At 36.7% G+C, this 21,588-nt stretch overlaps 1 protein-coding gene across 4 annotated transcripts in view; it reads right to left on the reverse strand.

Moving 5' to 3' along the window:
- Positions 1-21,588, reverse strand: part of VTI1A (vesicle transport through interaction with t-SNAREs 1A) — a 286,494-nt gene that overhangs the window by 88,963 nt on the left and 175,943 nt on the right. For 2 of the 4 annotated variants that reach the window (XM_060768413.2, XM_060768412.2), the window contains 2 exons: positions 3,760-3,830; positions 2,249-2,310 (listed from right to left, as the gene is read on the reverse strand). In XM_060768413.2, the coding sequence (XP_060624396.1) occupies positions 2,249-2,310; positions 3,760-3,830 (133 nt within the window). Of the gene's footprint in view, positions 1-2,237; positions 2,311-3,759; positions 3,831-21,588 lie in introns of all 4 variants that reach the window. The other 2 variants (XM_060768415.2, XM_060768414.2) reach the window with 1 other exon arrangement.

A 21,588-nucleotide genomic window follows, 5' to 3' on the forward strand; every position in this document is an offset into this window, starting at 1 on the left:
AAGTTTGCCCATGGAGTTTTTATTATTATTTTGATTGTCTACAGGCACTGAACCATCTCTTTCAATTGCTGCTTCCTTTCTCCGTGGATTTTGAATTTAGCTTGTGTCATTTACATATTACTCTTAATCAGAGATTTTGTACGCTATGGTTCAGAGTTTGAATTGTGAGAGGTTTGTGATATGGAAGCAAGTGGTACCCTTATCTCAACCTTTGTCAGGTAAATATAGAAGAAAATAAAAAAATAAAAAGGTATATTTTATGAAAAGATTAAGGGCTGGTATGCATTTTAAGCAAATTCACATGCCGCTGTCTCTACATGGCAAGCTGATTGTCTGCAGTAATTTCTGTTATGCATCAACCCTCTTCTCTGTGTCATTTCTTCTTTCTTTTCTTATCTACTGGTCTTCTGCCTGCCCCTTAACTTAAACCATCTACAGCTACTTGATTTCTGGCTAAGTCTCTACTCAGAATTTCTATGGGCTGACATATCTTGGGTTGATACTTCCATCATGTTGCTTTGTTACACCTTTGATACGATTATATGGCTAAATTAAGGTATTAGTCTCAACAACTGTACACTAAACGAATCAATGGGACATATACCAGTCAACTTAATATATGTCCATTCAGTGGACCTACTCTAGCTGGAACAAACAACAAGATTTAGCTCACAGTACTTCATCTTTCTTGAAACTGTTCTTGCCTTTTCATTCATTTATGCTATTCTTTTATTTTTATTTATTAAAAGTAATATGCAGACATAGAGAAACACACAAGACCAACTACTGTACACTCAAATAACCAATGGGACATATACGAGGCAACTTGATACATGTCCATTCATTCAGTGAACTTACTCCAGCTGGCACAAACAACAAGATTTAGCCCATAGTACTTCTTTTTCTTGAAACTGTTCTTCACTTTTCGTTCATTTATGCAATTTTTAAAATTTTATATATTAAAAGCAATATGCACACACAGAGACACATAGGACCTCATCACATTGAGGTCCAAAGAGAGGTTGATAGCAGGGGGATTGGACAGGCAGCATGGCAATTCTGTGAAGCAGTGGGGAAACTAGTCACGTTGCATCACCCCCTTACCCATCCCAAGGGGGGGGGGACGTCACGGCTTGGCTTCCCCCCATGCTTTCCCCTTTCTATCCAGTGAGAACATGGGAAGTCTCCCATGTTCCCATTGCTCCGTCATAAAATGCTTTCACCACAGTACGGGGACGGAACTCCACCAGAAGTAGCTCTACAGCATTTGATAGGATCTGGCAGGCTCCATTTGATGAAGTTCAACGTTTTTATCTTATATGGAGATGGTAAAAACTCTTGATTAGTTTCTCATTTTCAAGCATGATGCTCACTCATCTTACAGCAACAATGATTTATATTCCACCTTCTCTCCAGTACAAGAGCCAAAGCAGCTTAAAATAGTTTTCATGTTATTATATGTTAAGGAAAAACACTTTAAAAAGACGGACTTACATATAGATAGGAAAGTATGCTCAAACTGAACCAGGGTGTTATACAGCTTAAAAGGATTGCTATATATGATTTTTGAATTCCTCCTTGAGAACATGTGTAACATGAAAGCACTATGCTGGGCTCATTTTGTTTTTCACTACTAAGTCAACAAAACCAAGACTTGTATTTCTGTTGCTTTAGTTTGAAAAATCAAAAACGTGTAGAAGTGCCCTGGCCATATAATGGTCCGGGGTGCTAACTGCACATGTTAGGGTGATATGTAAATGGTAAATGCCATAGTCAATACCCTAATTTGATGAATAATACTATACTTTGGGAGTAGTGTAGTTTAATTATATGATTAATTATTTCAGTGGTGTTCTGAATTAATTAGATAGGGTGGGCATTAAATTCAAACAGACATAAATATAAACATGAAAACAGATTTCATTTATTAACTCTATGCAAATAATTGGGGTGGGAAACAGTTCAGCAACAGTTTTAAGAAAACTACCAAAAAGCAATGATATATATTTGTCACACAAAATGACGTAAATATCTACATTTTGTCTAATTTAAAATCTGTATGAGGTATGGGGAAGTGAGATCTTCTAGATGTTGGACTGTATTTCCGATTATCTCTTGCCATTGGCTATGCTTGAAAGAACTGATGGAAACTATTATTCAACAACTCCTGAGGGCTACACAGTCCCTACACCAGATCTATAATAAAGAAGAAGAAACAGGAAGTGAGAGGTCCCTACCTTGTCCTTACCTTCGTATCATTCCCGTAAGGATCCTTGAACTCTTGCCCAAGTTTGCATCAGTTTCTCTCAGCTATGGAGAAAATTGCATACGTTGGCATACAACCAATATATGAACAGTTTATTTCTTTTGAACTATTTCCTTTTAGAGCTTTCGATTTAATATTTTTTAAAATAAAAGTGAAAATTCAAGATATCTATAAATTTAAAAAGGTGAAAACACAGAACTGTTAGTGCTGCCATAACATAATTTAAGCAGATTTTCAGTCTTAGAACCTATTTCAGCACCAGAATTTAGAAGAAGAACCCATGATATGGCTAATAAAAATACAATGTTTTGCCATGGACATTTTAAGAATATATAGCATCCAGAATGAAGAGAATAAGTATTCTCCCAAAATAAATTATTGAGATATATTCATAAGAGGTGAGAAAGGGTTTTAAGAAATATTCAATTAGTCGGCTGATTTTGATGTTGAGTAATCAATTCATTTTGTCAACATCTCATAATATGGTGACATTTCCAACTACTGACCATTATTATCTAGAACAGAGATTTTCAACCTGTGGGTCCCCAGATGTTTTGGCCTCCAAATTCCCAGAAATTCTAACAGCTGGTAAACTGGCTGGGATTTCTGGGAGTTGTAGGCCAAAACACCTGGGGACCCACAGGTTGAGAACCACTGATCTAGAATATCCTTTGTCAGCATATTGTCCTCAAATGTTTGAATCTCCTATAATCTCATCTAGCATGGTAACTGTAGTCAAAATATGAACAAGCCTGGACATCTTTTATGTTATGGTAGACAAATGCAGCAGTAGAAAGATCAAATTTCCATCCTTGTACTCCCATGGTGGGTAGTGCTATTGTATTTTCGGCCACAAATGCGTCTGGAAACAATCTGAAGTCCATCTAAAGTTTTTATTTCTAGGATCTTCAGGCCAATTTTCAATCAATGTAGAGGCATTTTTGGAGGAGGGAATACTACTTCATGTCATGTTGAGGGCTTTTCCAAACATTTTTAAATGGAGAGCTGGGGATTGAGAGGCTAAGAGTTGTATTTTCCTTAATCCTACTTTAGATGAACATAGGAAGCTGCTTTTTAATCGAATGAGATCATTCCTCCATGTAGCTCAGTTCTTTCAACCAGGAGTAGTATTGGTTGTCCAAGTTTTAAAATATTAAGTCAATTGAAAAACATTATAAATAAATTAAAGCTACCTTACTTTGTAATCTGAATGTCCTAAGATAGAATCCTGGATATTTCAAATTGAATCTAAGGTATGATGCTGGAAAGATAACTGTCTTTGAAGTTAGATAAAAATATGGACTTATATGCTCCACAAAGAAAAGGCATGAAACATCTGTGAAGAGCCATCTCTAACTACCTTGCAGAAAGAGAAATGCTAATTGCTCATTGATTAACTACTTATAATTCATTACTATGAATGATGAATTAATTCTGGTGATAATCAGTGTGAAAACAACTGCAACTAAACAATTTCTTATTATGAAACTTACTCTTTCTCGAGCACGCTGAATCTTTTCTCTATCATGACTGAGGTTTTCCAGTATGTCCTGACCAATCTGTTCTGCATGAGGAAAAGAAATAAGAACCAAAACAAATAATGTAAAATAGAATCACCATATATCATAAAGTAAAAATTTAACTATAAGGAAATCTCCTGATTGAATGTGAAAATAGAAAAATTGATAAGAAGATAAGCAAGGTAAATAAGAATGGTCACCAAAACTCATTAAATAACCCTACTAGTCAACAAGAACGTTAAACTGGATACAAAACAAAAGACAAAAATATAATATTATAAAAAAATAAAACCATATTAGACTTGAAAGTGCAATGTAAAAGTTGTGCATAATACTTTGTAAGTCTGCTTTACAAATAACTGATAATTAAGAACAGGGGTGACACAACAGGAAATGAGAGAAATCTATCCCTCACAAGGGAAATTCACTCCTGAAAGAGTTATCATGGGGAAATGGGGACTCCACTAAAGCTTTCTCACCAATCCTTGTTTCCATAACAAGCCAAACTTTTCAAAATCCAATTATCATAGAGTCAGAAAGCGAGGTAATATCTCTTTCTGGCAGTAAAAATTACACTTAATCTCAGAAGGTGTGAGGGTCAGCAGGGTTGGCATACGGTAGAAAAAATAAATCTCCTACTCCATTCTTGATTCACCTACAAACCATTCTCCAGGGATACACAATAATGTGTTCATAATGGGGCTAGTAAAAGCAGACCACCAGAACAGAGGTGCAAACTTTCTGGTAGCGGGCTACAAAGGAGAAGAGATAGAATCATTGAATCATAGAGTTGGAAGAGACCACATGGGACAGCAAGTCCATCCCCCCTGCCAGTTTAAAAGATGTCATGGAAGTCTCCCTTTACCATTTCAGACATAACGATTTATAATTGTTGGTGTGATGAGGTTGAAACACTAGAAACTGAATGAACTTTCAAAAAATTACATATCAACAGCTATGTAATACTTGAAGCTTTAAAAGTGTATTTCAGAAAGAATTAGGAAGTTGGCTAGTTATGGTCCTGAAATTGAAAAGGCAAGAAGTATACAAGTGTTTATCCCCTGGTTTGTTCTTGCTTGGTTGTATTTTTTTAAAACAGACATTAAATTTCACCATATGACCATGTTCATGAGCAACAAAGGGCAAAACATTCCTATATTTCAGTAGTGGTCATTTAACAAATAGGAAAAGATAATTCTAATGATCAAATTGTCAGACATTTGACAATGAATCAATAATGGTTTATGTCAATTGCTGTCAAGTCAGTATCGACTTTTAATGCACAAATTATCTAGTTTGATTAGAGAAAGGCCATTATTGACATTTCTCAAATATTGGAAACCCCTTATGATTTTTTTGAATATATATATATGATGTGATAGTTTTTGGTTTTGATTATTAGTAGGAATTGATTATGAAAAAATATGTTATTAATGTTAGAGAGTGAGATATGAATAAGCATGAACTATGTGTAACAGTTAAAAATATGAACTGAAGTCATCCTTTTCTTTCTCTCTCTCTCTCTCTCTCCCTTTTACTTTTTTTGTTTCAAATATCTTAAGTGTAAGGTTAAAAGCATTAATTAAAAACAGCTTTGACTTGTGATAATCCTGTGAATGAGAGACCTTTATTATTAACAGTCCTACAAACTCAGGGTTAGGAAGCCAGTGTGTTGTAGTAGCCTGAATCCTTGGCTGTGACTCTGGTGACCAGGAATTGAATCCGTGCCCAGCCATGGAAACTCACTGGATGACTTTGAGCAACTCAGATTCTATAAGCCATAGAGGAAGGCAAAGGCAAACACCCTCTGAACTAATCTTGCTGAGAAAACTTCATGATAGGTTTGTCTTACAACTTCATCAGATGGAGTAATTTGTTTTATTGTTTTGCGACAGAGCCTGTTGGCACCCATCCCATGACACAGAACTACTTCCTGCTGGATACCATCACAAAATTATAGAGGACCTGATGTAGGCTGCTGCAACATGGGAGGCTTCCTGTGTTCAGTTGGAATCAATGGAGGGGAAGCCGGGTGGGGGACGAGGAATGTAGGTGTGGGGCAATGGGTTCTCCCTCCACCAGGAACTGGCAGAATCACCAAGCTGCATGGCAATTCTGGTGGCACATATGATGAGGTTTTTAGTGTTACCGTTGGCAGGAAATGACTTGACGGCAAACAACAACTGCAAACACACTGGTTTCCTCAACAGAGACTACGTGGAATGGTGACACAGCTTTTAATACTGTTTTTACTGTTTTAATCAATGTTTTTACTTATTGTTTTAATTGTTATTATGTTGCTCTGTTATATGTGGTGGAATCGAATTGCTGCCAAATGTAAGCCGTCCCGAGTCCCCCTTCAGGGGTTGAGAAGGAACGGGAGAGAAATACCGGAAATAAATAAATAATAAATAAATATAAGAGTTTCTACTGTCTTCACTTTTACCAGGCATTATCATCTTTTCTAATGGATAATGTTATGTCAAAGTATGTACAATTTCTTCACTGAAGTCATTTTGGTTTCTAGGTAGAATTAAAGCTTAATTTATCACTGGACCTATGTATTTGCCTTTTTGGATCCATAGTATCTGTAGAATCAAATTTCAAATTAGTTGATTCTCTTCCTGTAACAGCATTCTGCAATACATTTCATAAATATACACAAAAATTGGAAATACTATGGAATTGAGGATTCTGACTTTTATGATTTATTTAATGATATATTTCTTAACTTCAGGCCCTTATTTATTTCCTTCATAGCTGCCTAGCTTAGTCGTGTTTTCTTCTGATATCTTGACGGCAGTCTAAATTTTGAGTTTTGACTTAGCTAAACTATAGAAAATCATTATTTCTGTATCTTCATCATCCACCTTAAAGTCATGTAAAGTTTCTGTGGTCATTAATTCTATCTTTACCCATATTTGTTTTCCATCTTTGTAATTCACTGATCTTTAAGTTGTACAAATAATGCCTTTCACAGGTGAAAGGTGCTACAATATATAGTTATTGAGCTAAGAAACTATAAGGACTAGTACGAACTGCATGAGCAAATAAACATTAATATTTGAAGGAATATAGATTCTTCATCTCTGTTCCATGTCTAAAGAAAACTGAAATCAAAACTGAAACTTTTGAGGTTCATGATGAAGCAGTGAATGTGAGGAAACTTTCCGTGTTTTTTTTTCATTTTTATTGTATTATTTTTATTTTATTCTGCTTGTTGGACATACTTTTTTCTGTTGTCCCAGATGCTGAGCCTTCACAGTGGCAATGTATACATGTACAAAACATTATTGTATGTTTGCACACAAATACAAATCTATTTAATCTCCCTGTGCATTAAACAATCCAATTTAACCAATGATCAAAACCCCATTTAAAAAAGGTAAAGAAAACATTGCCTTGGCAGAAAAACAATGACAAATAATAATAACTTCAGGGGTTCCTTTAGAAAGAAAGCAACATTGTCAATCACCAACTTCTAACAACCAAGCCTTTCGCCTTGCTATCAAGACAACAGCGGTATCAACAGTAACCAAGAGTACAATTCTGTCAGCTTTGACAAATAGTGTATTTTCCTCTCATTGCCAATGACTGAAGATATCAATAAATAAAGGAAGGAGACCATGTCAGTTGGTATACCACAAAATGAATTGTTGATATGACACTCTGGGGTGATACTTTCAGCCACGAATTTCAGACTAGAACAGAACTCAAAGAATGGATATAGCTGCATTGTCTCCTAACAAATATATACAAATAACTGGAAGGTTCAACAAATCTTACCCATCACATCTTTTCCCCCCATGAATCTTGTACTGAAATAAGAGATGACTAAAATGGCTACTAGTAGGCAAACAATCATCAGAATAAAATAATGTCTGAGATAGCACTATAATCAACTAAGACTTCTACACAGTAACAGCTTTACATCCTGTGTGCATACATACAAGACAAGGATGTGGATTCAAATAAACAGGGCTTTTGAGCTTCATTCCTGATGAAGTCTTGTGATAAATCATTCTGGGGTATTCTCTTGGGGCAGCGGGGTAGGGTGGGGGGGGGGGAGTAGCAGCATGTAAGGGCTGCAATAGTGTCAGTGCACTCATGCAAAGGTATTGGGGATTTATGCCATGATGTTCGAGAATGCTTGTGCAATTAGAAAATCATGTTTGAAGATGTCTTCTATCTGAAGGACTGTTTGGTTAAAAACTAAAGATTATCAGATGAAAAAGAACAGAATCATTGACCAACTAGACAACTAGAAAGCAGACTGCATAAGCATAAACATCATTTGGACACTTCTTCACCATTACAGTGAGGCACATTTCTGTTTACATTATTCAGTATTTTTGTATATTATTTCTGCACCCCCACATACAAATTAGCACTTGCACATCTTATGGAAATCTCTGTTTCCCCTTTGCCATTTTTCTTGTGATCTATAGGTGACCACTGAAATGTTGCACAAACTGAGCACTTAACTCATGTAATCGCAGACATTTCCTGTAATCTATGTCCTTGAAGTAAGTTGATATACATATACACTTTTTAATTCCCTTCACCACATAAATTAAGGAGCCCCCAGTGGCACAATGGGTTAAACCCTTGTGCCAGCAGGACTGAAGACCGACAGGTCAGAGGTTTGAATCCGGGGAGATGAGCTCCCTCTGTCAGCTCCAGCTCCCCATGCGGGGACATGAGAGAAGCCTTCCACATTTATGATCTAATGAAAAAGTTTTGCTTAGTTATTTTAAACAACTTTTAATTATTTATAGCACTGATTGCAAATTTTTGAATAGGTTTGCAGACTGCATGGTAAAAGGACCTCAACATACAGAGCTTAGACCAAAGTTCAGGCAAGTCCTTGAAATATACAGTAGAGATTATTCTCCCTTCTCGGTACATCCCCATGTTTCAAAGGCAGAATTTCAGGAAGCATTGTGATATAGTGCAGTATGAATGGAGGCAAAACACATAGTGGGTATACAAAACTTGTGCAAAAACTCATATATTCTTTGAAGCAAATTTCTATATTTTTGTTTTAATCTAAGTGCCTATGTGTATACATTTGAGTCCTGTAACATCAAGGTTTGTTATTTTACTGCAACTAAGCAATTATGAAATTAAGCAATGCTGAAACAAAAAGGAAGTAACATTTACTTTAATATAATATATAAAATACACAGAATCATAACATACAAGTACTTTTACACCATCAGAATAATATAATTTTGCTCCCTGACAAAAGACAGAACATTTAACAGATGTACTATCTCATCCTTAAGTTATGCTGCAATGAAATGATAACATATCACCAAGGATACATCCATCATCCCAAAAAAGCCTTAAGGGACAATGAAACAAATGTCTTCAAATCCAGATTTATGTTGTTAGATTTAACCTGAGAAGCTGAAGTACTAAGCAAAGAGAGTGGCGTCTTTGGTTGGTCCGGATATTACACAAAACAATTTATTGTCACACAACTGAATTACATTGATTCTTTGACATCCAAACTCCACTAGCTCACAGTGCTCATGTGAGTTTGGGAGCTTTTTTCTTTCTTTCAAAGACTCATAAACTAGAAGGGAATGTATGGGCTATCAGATCCCACAACTGGCTCAGTGTAGCATTTCCAACCAGAGCCTCCTGCATCCCTTGCAGGTAGTTGCCCGGCCTCTTTCTGAGGACATCTAGAAAAGGAGACCTCACCACATCTCTCAGCAATAGGTTTCACTGCTGACCAGACCACTCTTACAATCAAGATATTCCTCTTACTGTTCAATTCAAATTTACCCTTCTGTAACTTGAAACCACTAGGCATAGTTCTACTCTCTGAAGCACCAGAGATCAAATCTGCGCCCTCCTTTTATGCAACCCTTGATAGATTTTTAAAGTGTGATTATACCTTCTCATCAAGCTAAACATGTCAGATCCCTCCATCTTTCCTCATATATTTTGTTTTTTAAGCCTCTTGTCATTCTCATTGCCTTTCTATGAGAAGTGAATGCAGTACTCCAGATGAGGTCTGGCCAGTGTAGAATATGGTGTGACTATTGCTTCTCTTCCCTTGATTTTATTAATACAGACTTGACCTTTTTTGCACAGTATCATACTGTTGGATTGTGTTCAATTTATCAGCAATATTCCCAATAAAGTACCGTGGAGCTTTATCTCTACTATAATGAACTGCCCATGAATGAAACTCTTACCACTTGAAAGGGTGGGTCATAGTTTCAAATAAGTCCCACAAGATGCCCCTCCCAGCACACGAACAGCCCCTAGCCTCAGTAATTTGCAAGATGGCAACCCTGCAACAAAAAGGAATTCTCTGTTCTGCAGCTCAGCAAGACTGAATCCATAATTGCAGTGCAGTGTGTGTATCAATGGTGTCTCAGTAGTAAAACTTATAGTTTGATCATTCATTAAACCATTTGTAACTTTTTATGTAATTGTATCGTGTTGCCATCATGAAATATACTGCTTTGAAATTAGGTCCATCATGTTGAAACTCCCTGCATGAGAAGAGAAACGTGGAACATATTGGGGGGTGACAATGAGTATTTTTCCTTTAACATCCTCTGTATAAAGTAAGCTTAGTAACTAAGAAGCTGGAAGCTTAGCAAATGGAATTCTATAAAACATTGATTGCATCAGTAAGAGATAAGGAGGGCGGAGGGAGAAAAGGGTGTAATGTTCTTTGGAAAAGATTGATGGTGAAATATTACTGAAGTGACAACTCAGATTTATAGACATGGCGATGCATAGTTTGAAACAAGAGAGTCCAGATTTCAGCCAAATCACTTTGTTTCTGACAGCAAGTTAATGAAAGAACTTGCTTACTGAATAGAAATATTTTATTTGACATATTTAGATATAAAAACCAATATAATCAATAGAAGTATTTAGATCATGAGGATCTTGAATGAAAAAGTGTAATAGTTAATCACCACAAACACACAGAAAATTGCAAAATGTTACATAAACTGTTGATTAACTCACACTTTACAATTGAGATTGTTGCCTTAGAAATTAAAAATCTATTCCTTCTTTTATAAACTATATTTTCTAACCAGGAAGTTTTTGGATCATTTTCTTTTTTCATAAAGAGTCTATAGGAGGTTTCTAGTTTTTGAAAAAAATGTCACTAATAACCTCTCTAATCGAGCCAGACAATTTATCAATTTCTGTACAGTCACAGAATCATAGAATCAAAGAGTTGGAAGAGACCTTGTGGGCGATCCAGTTCAACCCACTGCCAAGAAGCAGGAAAATTGCGTTCAACGCACCCCCAACAGATGGCCATCCAGCTTCTCTTTAAAAGCCTCCATAGAAGGAGCCTCCACCACACTTCTGGGTAGAAAGTTCCACTGCTGAACAGTCAGAAAGTTCTTCCTAATGTTCAGGTGGAATCTCCTTTCCTGTAGTTTGAAGCCATTGCTCTGTGTCCTAGTCTCCAGGGCAGCAGAAAACAAGCTTGTTCTCTCCTCCCTGTGACTTCCCCTCACATATTTATACATGGCTATCATGTCTCCTCTCAGTCCATCAGTTTCGACCACAATTCTTCCATTGTAAGTTGTATTGCATTCCTCCATCTTTGTGCATTCAAACTGAGAGCAGGGCTTCCTCTGGCGATCTTAACTTTCAAGGTGAGTCATAGAGGGACAGGCCTGTAGCCAGGATTTTGATTCGGGGGGGGGAGGTTGATTCGGGGGGGGTCTGGGGATCTACTCTAGCAAACCTTTTGTATCGTTATCCCAATACCCCCATGCATATGGGATATATTGAGCATGGTGATCAGATCATGATATGAATAGACATAACAGTTTAAATAATGTACCAGCAAGGCCTTCTCACGGACCACCCTGAGAATTTCGGGGGGGGGGGGGTGAAGTCCCTCAACACCCCCCCCCCCCCCGCTACATGCCTGTAGAAGGACATACGTTCAGACAGGTAAGCTGGGTCAGAAACGTTTAGGGCTTTATAGGCTAAAACCAGCATTTTGATTTGTGCTCAGACTGGTACCCAGTGGAGCTGACGTAACAGGGGGTTCCAGTGAGCAATCTGGCTGCCGCTTGTTGGACCATTTGAAGCGTCTGAACAGTCTTCAAAGGCAACCCACGTAGCATGCATTGCAGTAATCTATTCTCGCTGTTACAAGAGCATGGACTACCGTGGCCAAGTCTGACTTCCCAATGTACAGACGCAACTTTTGCACAAGTTTTAATTGTTCAAAAGCTCCCCTGGTCACTGCCAAAACCTGAGGTTTCAGGCTCAGCAATGAGTCCAGGATCACTCCCAAGCTGTGAACCTGATTCTTGACAATCTATCTAGGGCCAAGTACCAATAATACATCATTTTATGAAAATTGTCTTTAGGACCATAACCCAATGCAGATTTCAACTCCTTTGACCACATATTTCCCCATTTGTCCAAGAGACAAGAGAGAAGGATGGTACTCTTTCTGGTGCAGTTATATCTGTAGTATAAGCAAATAAAGTTAAAAGCATTAAATAGAAGCAAGGATGTATTAATAACCGATGCTACAAATCACCAGCCAGAAACACTAAAGCCATGTACTGAAAACCATACATATGGAAAATACGCCAAACTTTTCTTGAGACCAGGAGACTTTTAAAAAAACAACAGGTTAACTGCTCAGAAACCTAGGAGCTGGCTTCAATGCCACTCATTCTTTGAATATGAATTAGCACTGGGTAATCACAGCATATTTATGAGGCCTTTTGCCTGGTCCTCCTCTCCTGTGAATGCTGTATTATTCATTGCATGTGCCCTGACCTCAACGCGCTCCTGTTCTGACAAATCATACTTGATTAAGACAAATCTTTATTAGTTAGCTAGTCAACTTCCCCATTTATCATTTGCAAATCCCATTCTCCTTTTCAGATACAGTAGAAGTGACTGAGACCATTTTTCTCCTGTACAAAAACAAAATGCTTGTTACAGCCAATAAGTGCAAACAGAAGCCCAGGAATCAGTAATAGATGATAAAACATCAATTTAATGGGTATAAATTACAAACCCTGCAAAGTTAACAGAACAGCATGTTTCTGTTGGCCTGAGAAAAATGATAATTAGCCAGTCCTTTCACTAACTTCGATTTCCTGCTTCCAGAATGAACGTTTGCTTGACAACAAAATGCCACGTATAAAAAATGTATTGCAAAGTTGGAGGCACAGAGTTCTAAGGTTAAAAAAGATAGAAAACAAAATGCAGAAGACTGCTGAGTAAAGAGATTGTTCAAGGTTCTTAGCGGAAAAAAGATCTCTTAAAAGTGGAAACATAAAAGAATGAATTTAAAATTATTTATGAGCCTTCAATACTGTATGAAAATGTAATACTTTGCCCTAAAAAGAATGGAATTCTGCTTCAAAAAATGATTCAATTGAATGTTCTTTTTCTTTAGAAGTCAATTTACAATATGTTAAGACAAATAAATATCCCAAATAGCATAATGAAGATTAATATTTAGGCCTGGTAGTCTTTAACAAAATATGCTTATACCCCTTCCCCTAATATTTGACTTAAATGGATATTTACCACTTTGGCAGCAGTATCAGCCAAACACATTTGTTACATATTGCTGTAAGAAATCAAACAGAGCCACTGATAGCTATTCCTAAAAAAATAAACAAAAAACACGACACTTTTACTACGGTGACTTATTTCAGCAGTTTCTTTGTGGTGGGACTAATATTGATCATCATCAGTTTTTTTTAGTTCACTTTACTCTAAATGAAAATAGGAAAAAAAGGCTTTGAAAGTTGCCTTCAATTATTTCTCTGTAAGCTGAAAGGTAATGCACACTCAAGACACAGAATTAAATAAAAGCTAATGAAAGTCACTATCATTAACAAGTTTATTTTGACAACAACAGTAAATCAAAGATCATTTGATGTCTTACTGGCGATATATGCAATATACAAATAAAACAACTGACAGTTTAAAGAAAATTATGCTTGATACAGACATGCCCACCCATGAGTTGGATTCCTTCCATCTGTACACAGAACTAGGGTCCAGTGAAGACTTCCCACTAAAGGAAAGGGAAATGGCACCAGTTTTTACCAGTTCCCCCTTTAGCCTTACTACTAGCTCTTCTGTTCCACATAATGCCCCAGCTATTGGGGACAGAGGCAGGGTCTTCACTGCCTTATATCCCAGGATCCGATCCCAGATTATCATCTTATCCCAGATTATCTGACAGTGTAGACTCATATAATCCAGTTCAAAGCAGATAACCTGGGATCAGATCCTGGGATATAGGGCAGTGTAGATCCAACCAGAAACACCTTCAGGAGAAACCAGTGAAAATTCCCATGCTTTCCCTTTTTGCAGCAGAAGTAGAATTTTGTTGAGCATTACCTTGGATCCAACACAACATTGCTTTCATTTTCTATTGGCTTGCTAAAGTAACTTTAACCCTTTTCCAGGCAAGATGAGACATTTTCATTCCTGAGTCACATATCATTTTAGAATTCATAGGTACTGTATAACTTTGGACTTGAAAAGTTGTAAACCATGACCCCCAGTTTCAAACACCTGCCATGTACAGTTTGTTTCCTCCAAACCCCACATATCTACAATATTATACACAATGACAGTATGCATTGCATTACCACAAACAAAACACTAAGAAGGGGGATGTCTCCTGATAATTTTGCACCATTAAGTTTCAGATCGCTTTACTTTATCCCACATGGAATATCAGATCACTATGTAAGGCCCCTTCTACACTGCCATATAATCAATATTATTAAAGTAGATAATCCAAATAATCTTCTTAGAACTGGATTATATGAGTCTACACTACCATATAATCCAGTTCAAAGCAGATAGTCTGGATTTTATCTAGTAGTGTAGAAGGAGTCTTTGGGTGCTTCCAGACTTCACTTAAACGCATGCCGAAGTGGGTTTAAGAAACTACTTAGGCACATGTTTAAGTCCCCACACCTCCCTCAAAACCTGCACTTTCTTGGATGGGTATCTAGATGTCCTCCTGGTACCTTCCAGCAGGGCATCCAGACACCCAGAAGCTCCTCCCCAAAAAACCATAAAACTAAAATACCTAGCTGCCATTAAAGTACATCTGGAGTACCCCAGTATGTAGAAATGATGTGGTAGGAGATAGGAGGGGGGATGTGCAATTTTCCTCCTCATATTCCTGGCATGTTGTTTCTATGCACCAGAAGGACCCCAGAAGTATTTTAAATGGCAGCCGATTAGGTTGTTTTAATCTTTACAGGATTTTGGGGGGTTGGGGAGGGGGTTGGTGCTCTCTTGGTTTTCTGAGCCTGAAATACTGGAGAGGACAGGGCTGTGTGGACTGGGCTTGGGGATTGTGTGACCTGGTCCTCTGGCCCAATCCACATTGGGCCCATACCTGGAAGGACCCAGATCTTATCAAAGATCTGGGTTTTACCAGGTATCAAATTAATTCAGGGCAAAGCAGGGTTTTCCTGCTTTGTCTCAAATTAATTTGATTTTACCAGAGGCATCATTTGGATGCCTTCAAAAAAAGTGCATGAGATTGCGCATTTTGGGCCCTGTCTGGATGGACCCTTTGATTCAACTGTATTTAACTGTCTTAATATCATGGATCCATGGGCAAATTCAAGCTTCAGTAATTTATGTGTCCATGATTCTTAGATAATTTAACAAAGCTGAAAAAAATGCTGGATGGTATGATCTTTGTAATTGTACATTGATACACAATCCAAAAACCTCAAAAAATTATGTCTTTGAACAATAGCTTTACGAATCCCCAAGGCAGCATGGCCAAGCTCATTTTACCCCACAAAGTGTTCTCAGTTCTGCTAATCACCAGGGTAAAAACTTTACAGAGCACTGAATCACTATTCTCTGGCAACGATATCTCCCATTCTCTCCCTACCCCACCCACATGATTCAGAGGTTTCCCCATTTTGCTTTCAAGCATAGCTTCACAGCCTTGAGCTTGCTTTCAAACACACACACACAGAGAAAAGAAGTGACGATCTCAGCAAGCTTAATTCTGTGTTTAATATCAATTGTACCTGTGTGATGTGATGCAGAATCTACACAGCCAGGCTTCAAGAAAACATAGTCTCTATTGTAACAGCTCTTGCAGGAACAATCTGCCTTTCATTTTCTCTTTATATTTGCTTATTAGGGGGTGATTCAAACAGTAAGACTCCCATGTGAGCACCATCCAAAACACTTCCACATGGTTGTGCTCCACGCACAGAGAAACAATTTGCTGCACGTTGTGGAAGTCAGCAAGCTGTTATTTAATATATATTGTAACTGGAAACGTTATGCTCTGGTGAATGATAAGATTTTGAACGAATGTATGGAACGTTTCTTCATTGTCTCAATTCTTAATAAAAAAAATCTAACCAAACAGGTTGTTCAAAATATTATAATTACACAAGCATAGTGTACATTTAAAAAATCATCACACTCCACCACAGTAATAGAAACCCCAATTTACCAACACAACTTTGCTGCAAATGTTCTAAATGTGTTAAACTGATGTCAGCATCTCAGTAATTTCACAGTTTTAAAACAGTTAGAAATGTAATGACTACACTGCACTTGATTAAAGCATTTACAGCTCTAATCAAAACCTGACAGCAAGATCAAAGATGTTAACTTAAAACTCTCTTCTAATTATGTTTAAAATGCCACACCTCAGGCCTGTCTCTCCTCTTCTTTTTCAAACCAAATTCTGCTTAAGAAAGATCTAACACTTCTTAACAGTTCATTATCCAATAAAACTATTCAAAGCTTAAAAGCAATCTACACAATTAGTCAGGACCTCGGGGAGTCCACCGGTAGTCTTTATTACAGGCCTTCATATTAAAACACCTTAATTATATTTGTCAAATGGATTTCATTAAAACCCATCGTCACTTTAATTTTCATATTTTGACAGCGCTGGCATAGACATTATTACCACCTGCCATGCAATGAACTAAAACAAAATTATCGAATTCCTTCAAATATAATGGATTTCCCCCCTCTTTTCCCTCTTTAATGTGATTTTTTTCCATGTGAAGAACAAATAGTATAAATCAAGCACAGTTTACAACTATAACATGTAAACAAACACCAGTTTTTACAGGTCTATATCGAACATGTATATGGGAAATGAAACGAAGCCTTGATTCCCAGAAACATAAAGATAAAACCTATACACTGAATCACTTTTGAATTATAAAGAAAAGACATCAAACAGAATTCACAGATATTTAATCAAATGACAGCTATCAAGACTTGAAAGCAGTTATTTTAACATTGTTAAAATCACTGCTCTATTCAGCAACTGACATGACTCCTATGGACAGTTATGGTAACCATAATTTGTTCATCATGATTATAGTGCAGGTTGAGCATCCCTTACCTGGAATTCTGAAATCCAAAACACCCCAAAATCCAAAATAGTTCATATGGATGGTTGAGAGAGCAACACCTTTCTGATGGTACAATGTGCACACACACTTTGTTTCAAGCCCAAAATTATTTAAAATATTTTATGTAAAATTACCACAAAGCTACAGTATGTGTATAAGGTGTATATGAAACATCAATGAATTCCATTTTTAGATTTGGGTCCCTTCTTCAAGATATCTTATTTGTAAATACAGGTATTCCAAAATCTGATATCCAAAATACTTCTGGTCCAAATAGTTTTTAGATAAGAGAAACTCAACCTGCACTGAGAATTCACATATGTATGTCATATATCAAGATTTATAACCAACAGCAAACAAAGACTGTTTATTTCCAAGTTTTAATAGCAGTCATTAGCAATATTAAATGACTATTACAGCAGTGGAAACAGAAAAGCATCATTGTTTCACTATTGTACCATAAAAATAAACTTTTTGTAGAAGTATGAATAACAAAAATGCTGTTTTCATATATTATAATGTACAACATATAATGTAAACTGATAATGGGCCATTTCATTACATTAAAGTGGAAGACCTAATACATAGAACAATGGAGAAATTCATAAAAATGCAGGTGTTGGCCATAAATAATTGCTGAAAAATAATGCTGATAACTCCAAAACAAAACAAAAAATAATAATAATGTGCAGATACATTTTATTCTACATGTGTGGTTAAATTGGTACATGATGAACATATCACGGACAATGGACCAATCTAATCTAATTTAATCCTACACTGAGCTGCACAAAATGACTCTAGCAGTGCATCAAGACTGTATGGGGTCATTATGTGCAGCCTGAAATTGGCATGATAGTTTATAGCTTTCATAAAACCATATTAAAATGAAAAATACAGTGGTTTCCATCATATGTCTAACAGACTTTCCCCCTTTGTATTAAGTTCTCAAGAGTAACAATATCTGTGTTACAGAAATCCAAAATCTCATAAAATGATATTTGATTATTATAAATACAATGGGGAAGTTTCATAAATAAGTTTCAAAATGTCAGTTAGAAACAAGTGAGTAAACAGACAAGAAAGGATACATCTGGGTTGCCAGAAAGAGTGTGATATTCTCCATACTTCTAGAACATGACTTCTCCTAGTTTCCCTCCTACACTTTTTAACTGTGTTATTATCTTGCTTTTGTACCTCCCCCTTTTTTTCTTTCCTGCTCTTCCGTCCATCAACAAAGACTAAATATTACTGTCAATGTTAACTAATTTATTCCATACATATTACATATTATTAATAATAATTATGAAAAATGATATTTTTTGCCATTCTTGATAAGTAAACCCAGTTTTATAGGGGTGTTTGAAAGATTCCATAAAACAGGAGATGTTCTCCGTTATGTTATGTGACGCTTGTGAAACAGAAGATATGGCAATATGGGGGGAGGGGCAGTATCCTGAGGTTAATGACTCCTAGAAAAATATATGAATAAACCTATCAAAAGGAAAACATGAGCCCTAGCCATGCGGCAATAAATATACTGAAATAAAGACATAGCTATCAAATATACAAATAAATACTTATTTTATTCAAGAACACTGGTATTAGGTTTGTCCCACTGGGCATTACTTTTCTAAGCACCAAATAATATCTCTATGTATAAAATGCTGTTTCTTGAATGGGAAATGCTGTAACTTAGGTGTTTTTAATTAAGGAGCTTTAATGAACAAAATTTGTTTGTGGTTTATTTTAATAGAAAACATTTTCTGCACAGAAAAGTGTTTTTAGCACTTTCCTGTGCTAAAAACAGAGAAAATGTTTCTAGATAGTTATTTTCTGCACAAAAAGTACCAAGGTGAACTTAATAGATAATAGAGGTAGCTAAAATTTCTGTTAAAAATGAAAATATACCAAAATCTGATATCAGTGGAATTATGACAATGTAACCTACAGGGTTGCTGTAGAGAACTATTTGTTTATTTAATTAGTTAATTAGAAGCTGTAGAGACTCTACCACCAATATACAATATTCTGAGGAATTTTACTGTGGAATCAGGCCACCACCAAAAATCAAAAGGGGTTTTCAGTTATTGTTTGACCAGAGTTTTGAAAGTAAGCTGGATGGTGCTGAATTCGAATCCAGGGCGCATAACACTGAGGTGGATATGGATGGATTCTTCTAAGTATTTGCTGCCACCAATATGGAAACTCTGTTTCCCTAGGTTCTTGTGGGTTTTTTCGGGCTATAGGGCCATGTTCTAGAGGCATTTCTCCTGACGTTTCGCCTGCATCTATGGCAAGCATCCTCAGAAGTAGTCAGGTCTCTTGGAATTAGGACAATGGGTTTATATATCTGTGGAATGGCTGGGTTGGGGCAAAGAGCTTTTCTCTGCTGGAGCTAGGTGTGAATGTTTCAACTGACCACCTTCATTAGCATTTGAAGGCCTGGCTGAGCCTGGGAAAATCTTTTGTTGAGAGGTGTTAAGATGTGCCTGGTTGTCTCCTCTCTGTTTCCCTAACTTGCTATGGAACTTCTTCACACTGAGGCACATTGAGACAATTGTTTGTTAACAAAGAACAAAGATGTTTATTTGTGTGGTTTTCAAAAACACAGGCACTTAAGCGTAACGGTTGCAAGAATTAGATGACGCTTATTTGGTTACTTTCTGGGATCTGTTTATAATCACCAGCTATTCTTCCCTAATATCTCTCTGAACTCTCTAACTAACTCTTTGGCTTCACTAACTTCCACTTTCCTTCTCCTAACTCTCTTCTTCAAACATCAGAACCCAACTAATGGTCAGATTTCAAAAAGCTCTCTTCAAGGCTCTTTTTTTTTTACACTTCAACCAAGCTCCACCCACTTTTTCCCAGCCAATCACAAGGGTTCTCCACATTTCCCCCAGGCTGCTTCTAAGCTCCACCTCCACAAAGAAATGCCTAACCAAAGATGGCTGCTGCCTCCAGATACTACACAAAATGGCTGCCAAAAAAAAACCTGGGCCTAATTCCTGAGCTTTTTCCTGGTCTAAAGGTAGGCAATTCATCACAGTTGCCTTCTCCCATACAATTCATCCCCCAATTATTTGAGTCCTCTTGGGGGAGCTTACTCCAGCCTGCCAGAACTTCACTGGCCACAGTCACCCTGGGGCCTTTTCATTGGCTGTCCCACAACTGTGGAAAGGCCTGCCAGAGGAGCTCCAACAGCTAGATCAGCTGTTGGAATTTAAGACACAACTCTTCTGGCAGGCCTACCCAGCCAGTTTTAATCATGAATTTTAAATTCATGTCTTGCGTCCAGTATATTTTAATCATTGTTCTGTGTATTTTAATATATGTATTTTGTAGAAATACATTTTAATATGTGTATTTTATATAATGATTATGTGTTTTTAGTTATGTTGAAACCTATCTTGAGCTATGAAAAGAGATGCATAAGAAATATTATTATTATTATTATTATTATTATTATTATTATTAAAGCTAGCAGTTTTTTTCTCTCTTTTCGTCTTTGGTTCATCAAAAAAATTAGATGGCCCTAATTAGGTCTTGATAAAGCTTTCTTATAGGGAAAAATAGAAATACCTACTCCAAGAGGAAGAGAAACAGAGAACAAAGGAACAAAGAATGAATCCAGAAGTACCATTCAAATTTGTAATCTTGCAGACCTAATACATGGAAGAAGATTTTAGTAGTACAGTTGTTGGTTCACTGATAACACTAGAGCATCCATAAGGTAGCGAAGTCTAAATTTTCAAGGATTGGTTCTAACAAACACTGAAATTATCTAAAGCAGTATTTTTCAAACTCTGCTCCTCCAGATGTTTTAGACTTCAGCTCCCACAGTTCCTAACAACAGGTAAGGTGGTTGGGATTTCTGGAAGCTAAAGTCCCAAACACCTGGAAGAGCAGTGTCTGAGAAACATTGATTTAAAGAATCATGTCAAGGAATCAGAGCCTGATTTACAAGTTAATTCTGATAACAAAATACTGTTCATTCTCTTACCGAAGAAGTGTAAAGGGCAATTAGAGGTATAGCAAGAACTATTTCACATAGGTTTTAGTCTGTGTGACAATTCAGCATGTAATATATATTCCTAGATGACACTGTTAGAGGCTATTTTGAGTTTTTGTGAGAAAATATAATACAACTGAAATTTCTTCGAATTTTATTCGTCTTGGAAGTTAATGTTATATGTTTTAATTAAAAGAATTGTTCACTGTGTTTATATTGATCAGCTGCATGTTCAATAACTTGCCTGCCCACAGAGTATTTGTAGTTTGAAGATCAGATTTAGCAACATTGTGGATACATAAAAACTGTCATGAATAAAACAGAATGTTACCTGCAGTAGCACCTCTAAGCATTACAAATGCCCACTTTTAA

This window comes from Anolis sagrei, chromosome 3 (genome assembly GCF_037176765.1).
Source record: "Anolis sagrei isolate rAnoSag1 chromosome 3, rAnoSag1.mat, whole genome shotgun sequence".
Taxonomy (NCBI): domain Eukaryota; kingdom Metazoa; phylum Chordata; class Lepidosauria; order Squamata; family Dactyloidae; genus Anolis; species Anolis sagrei.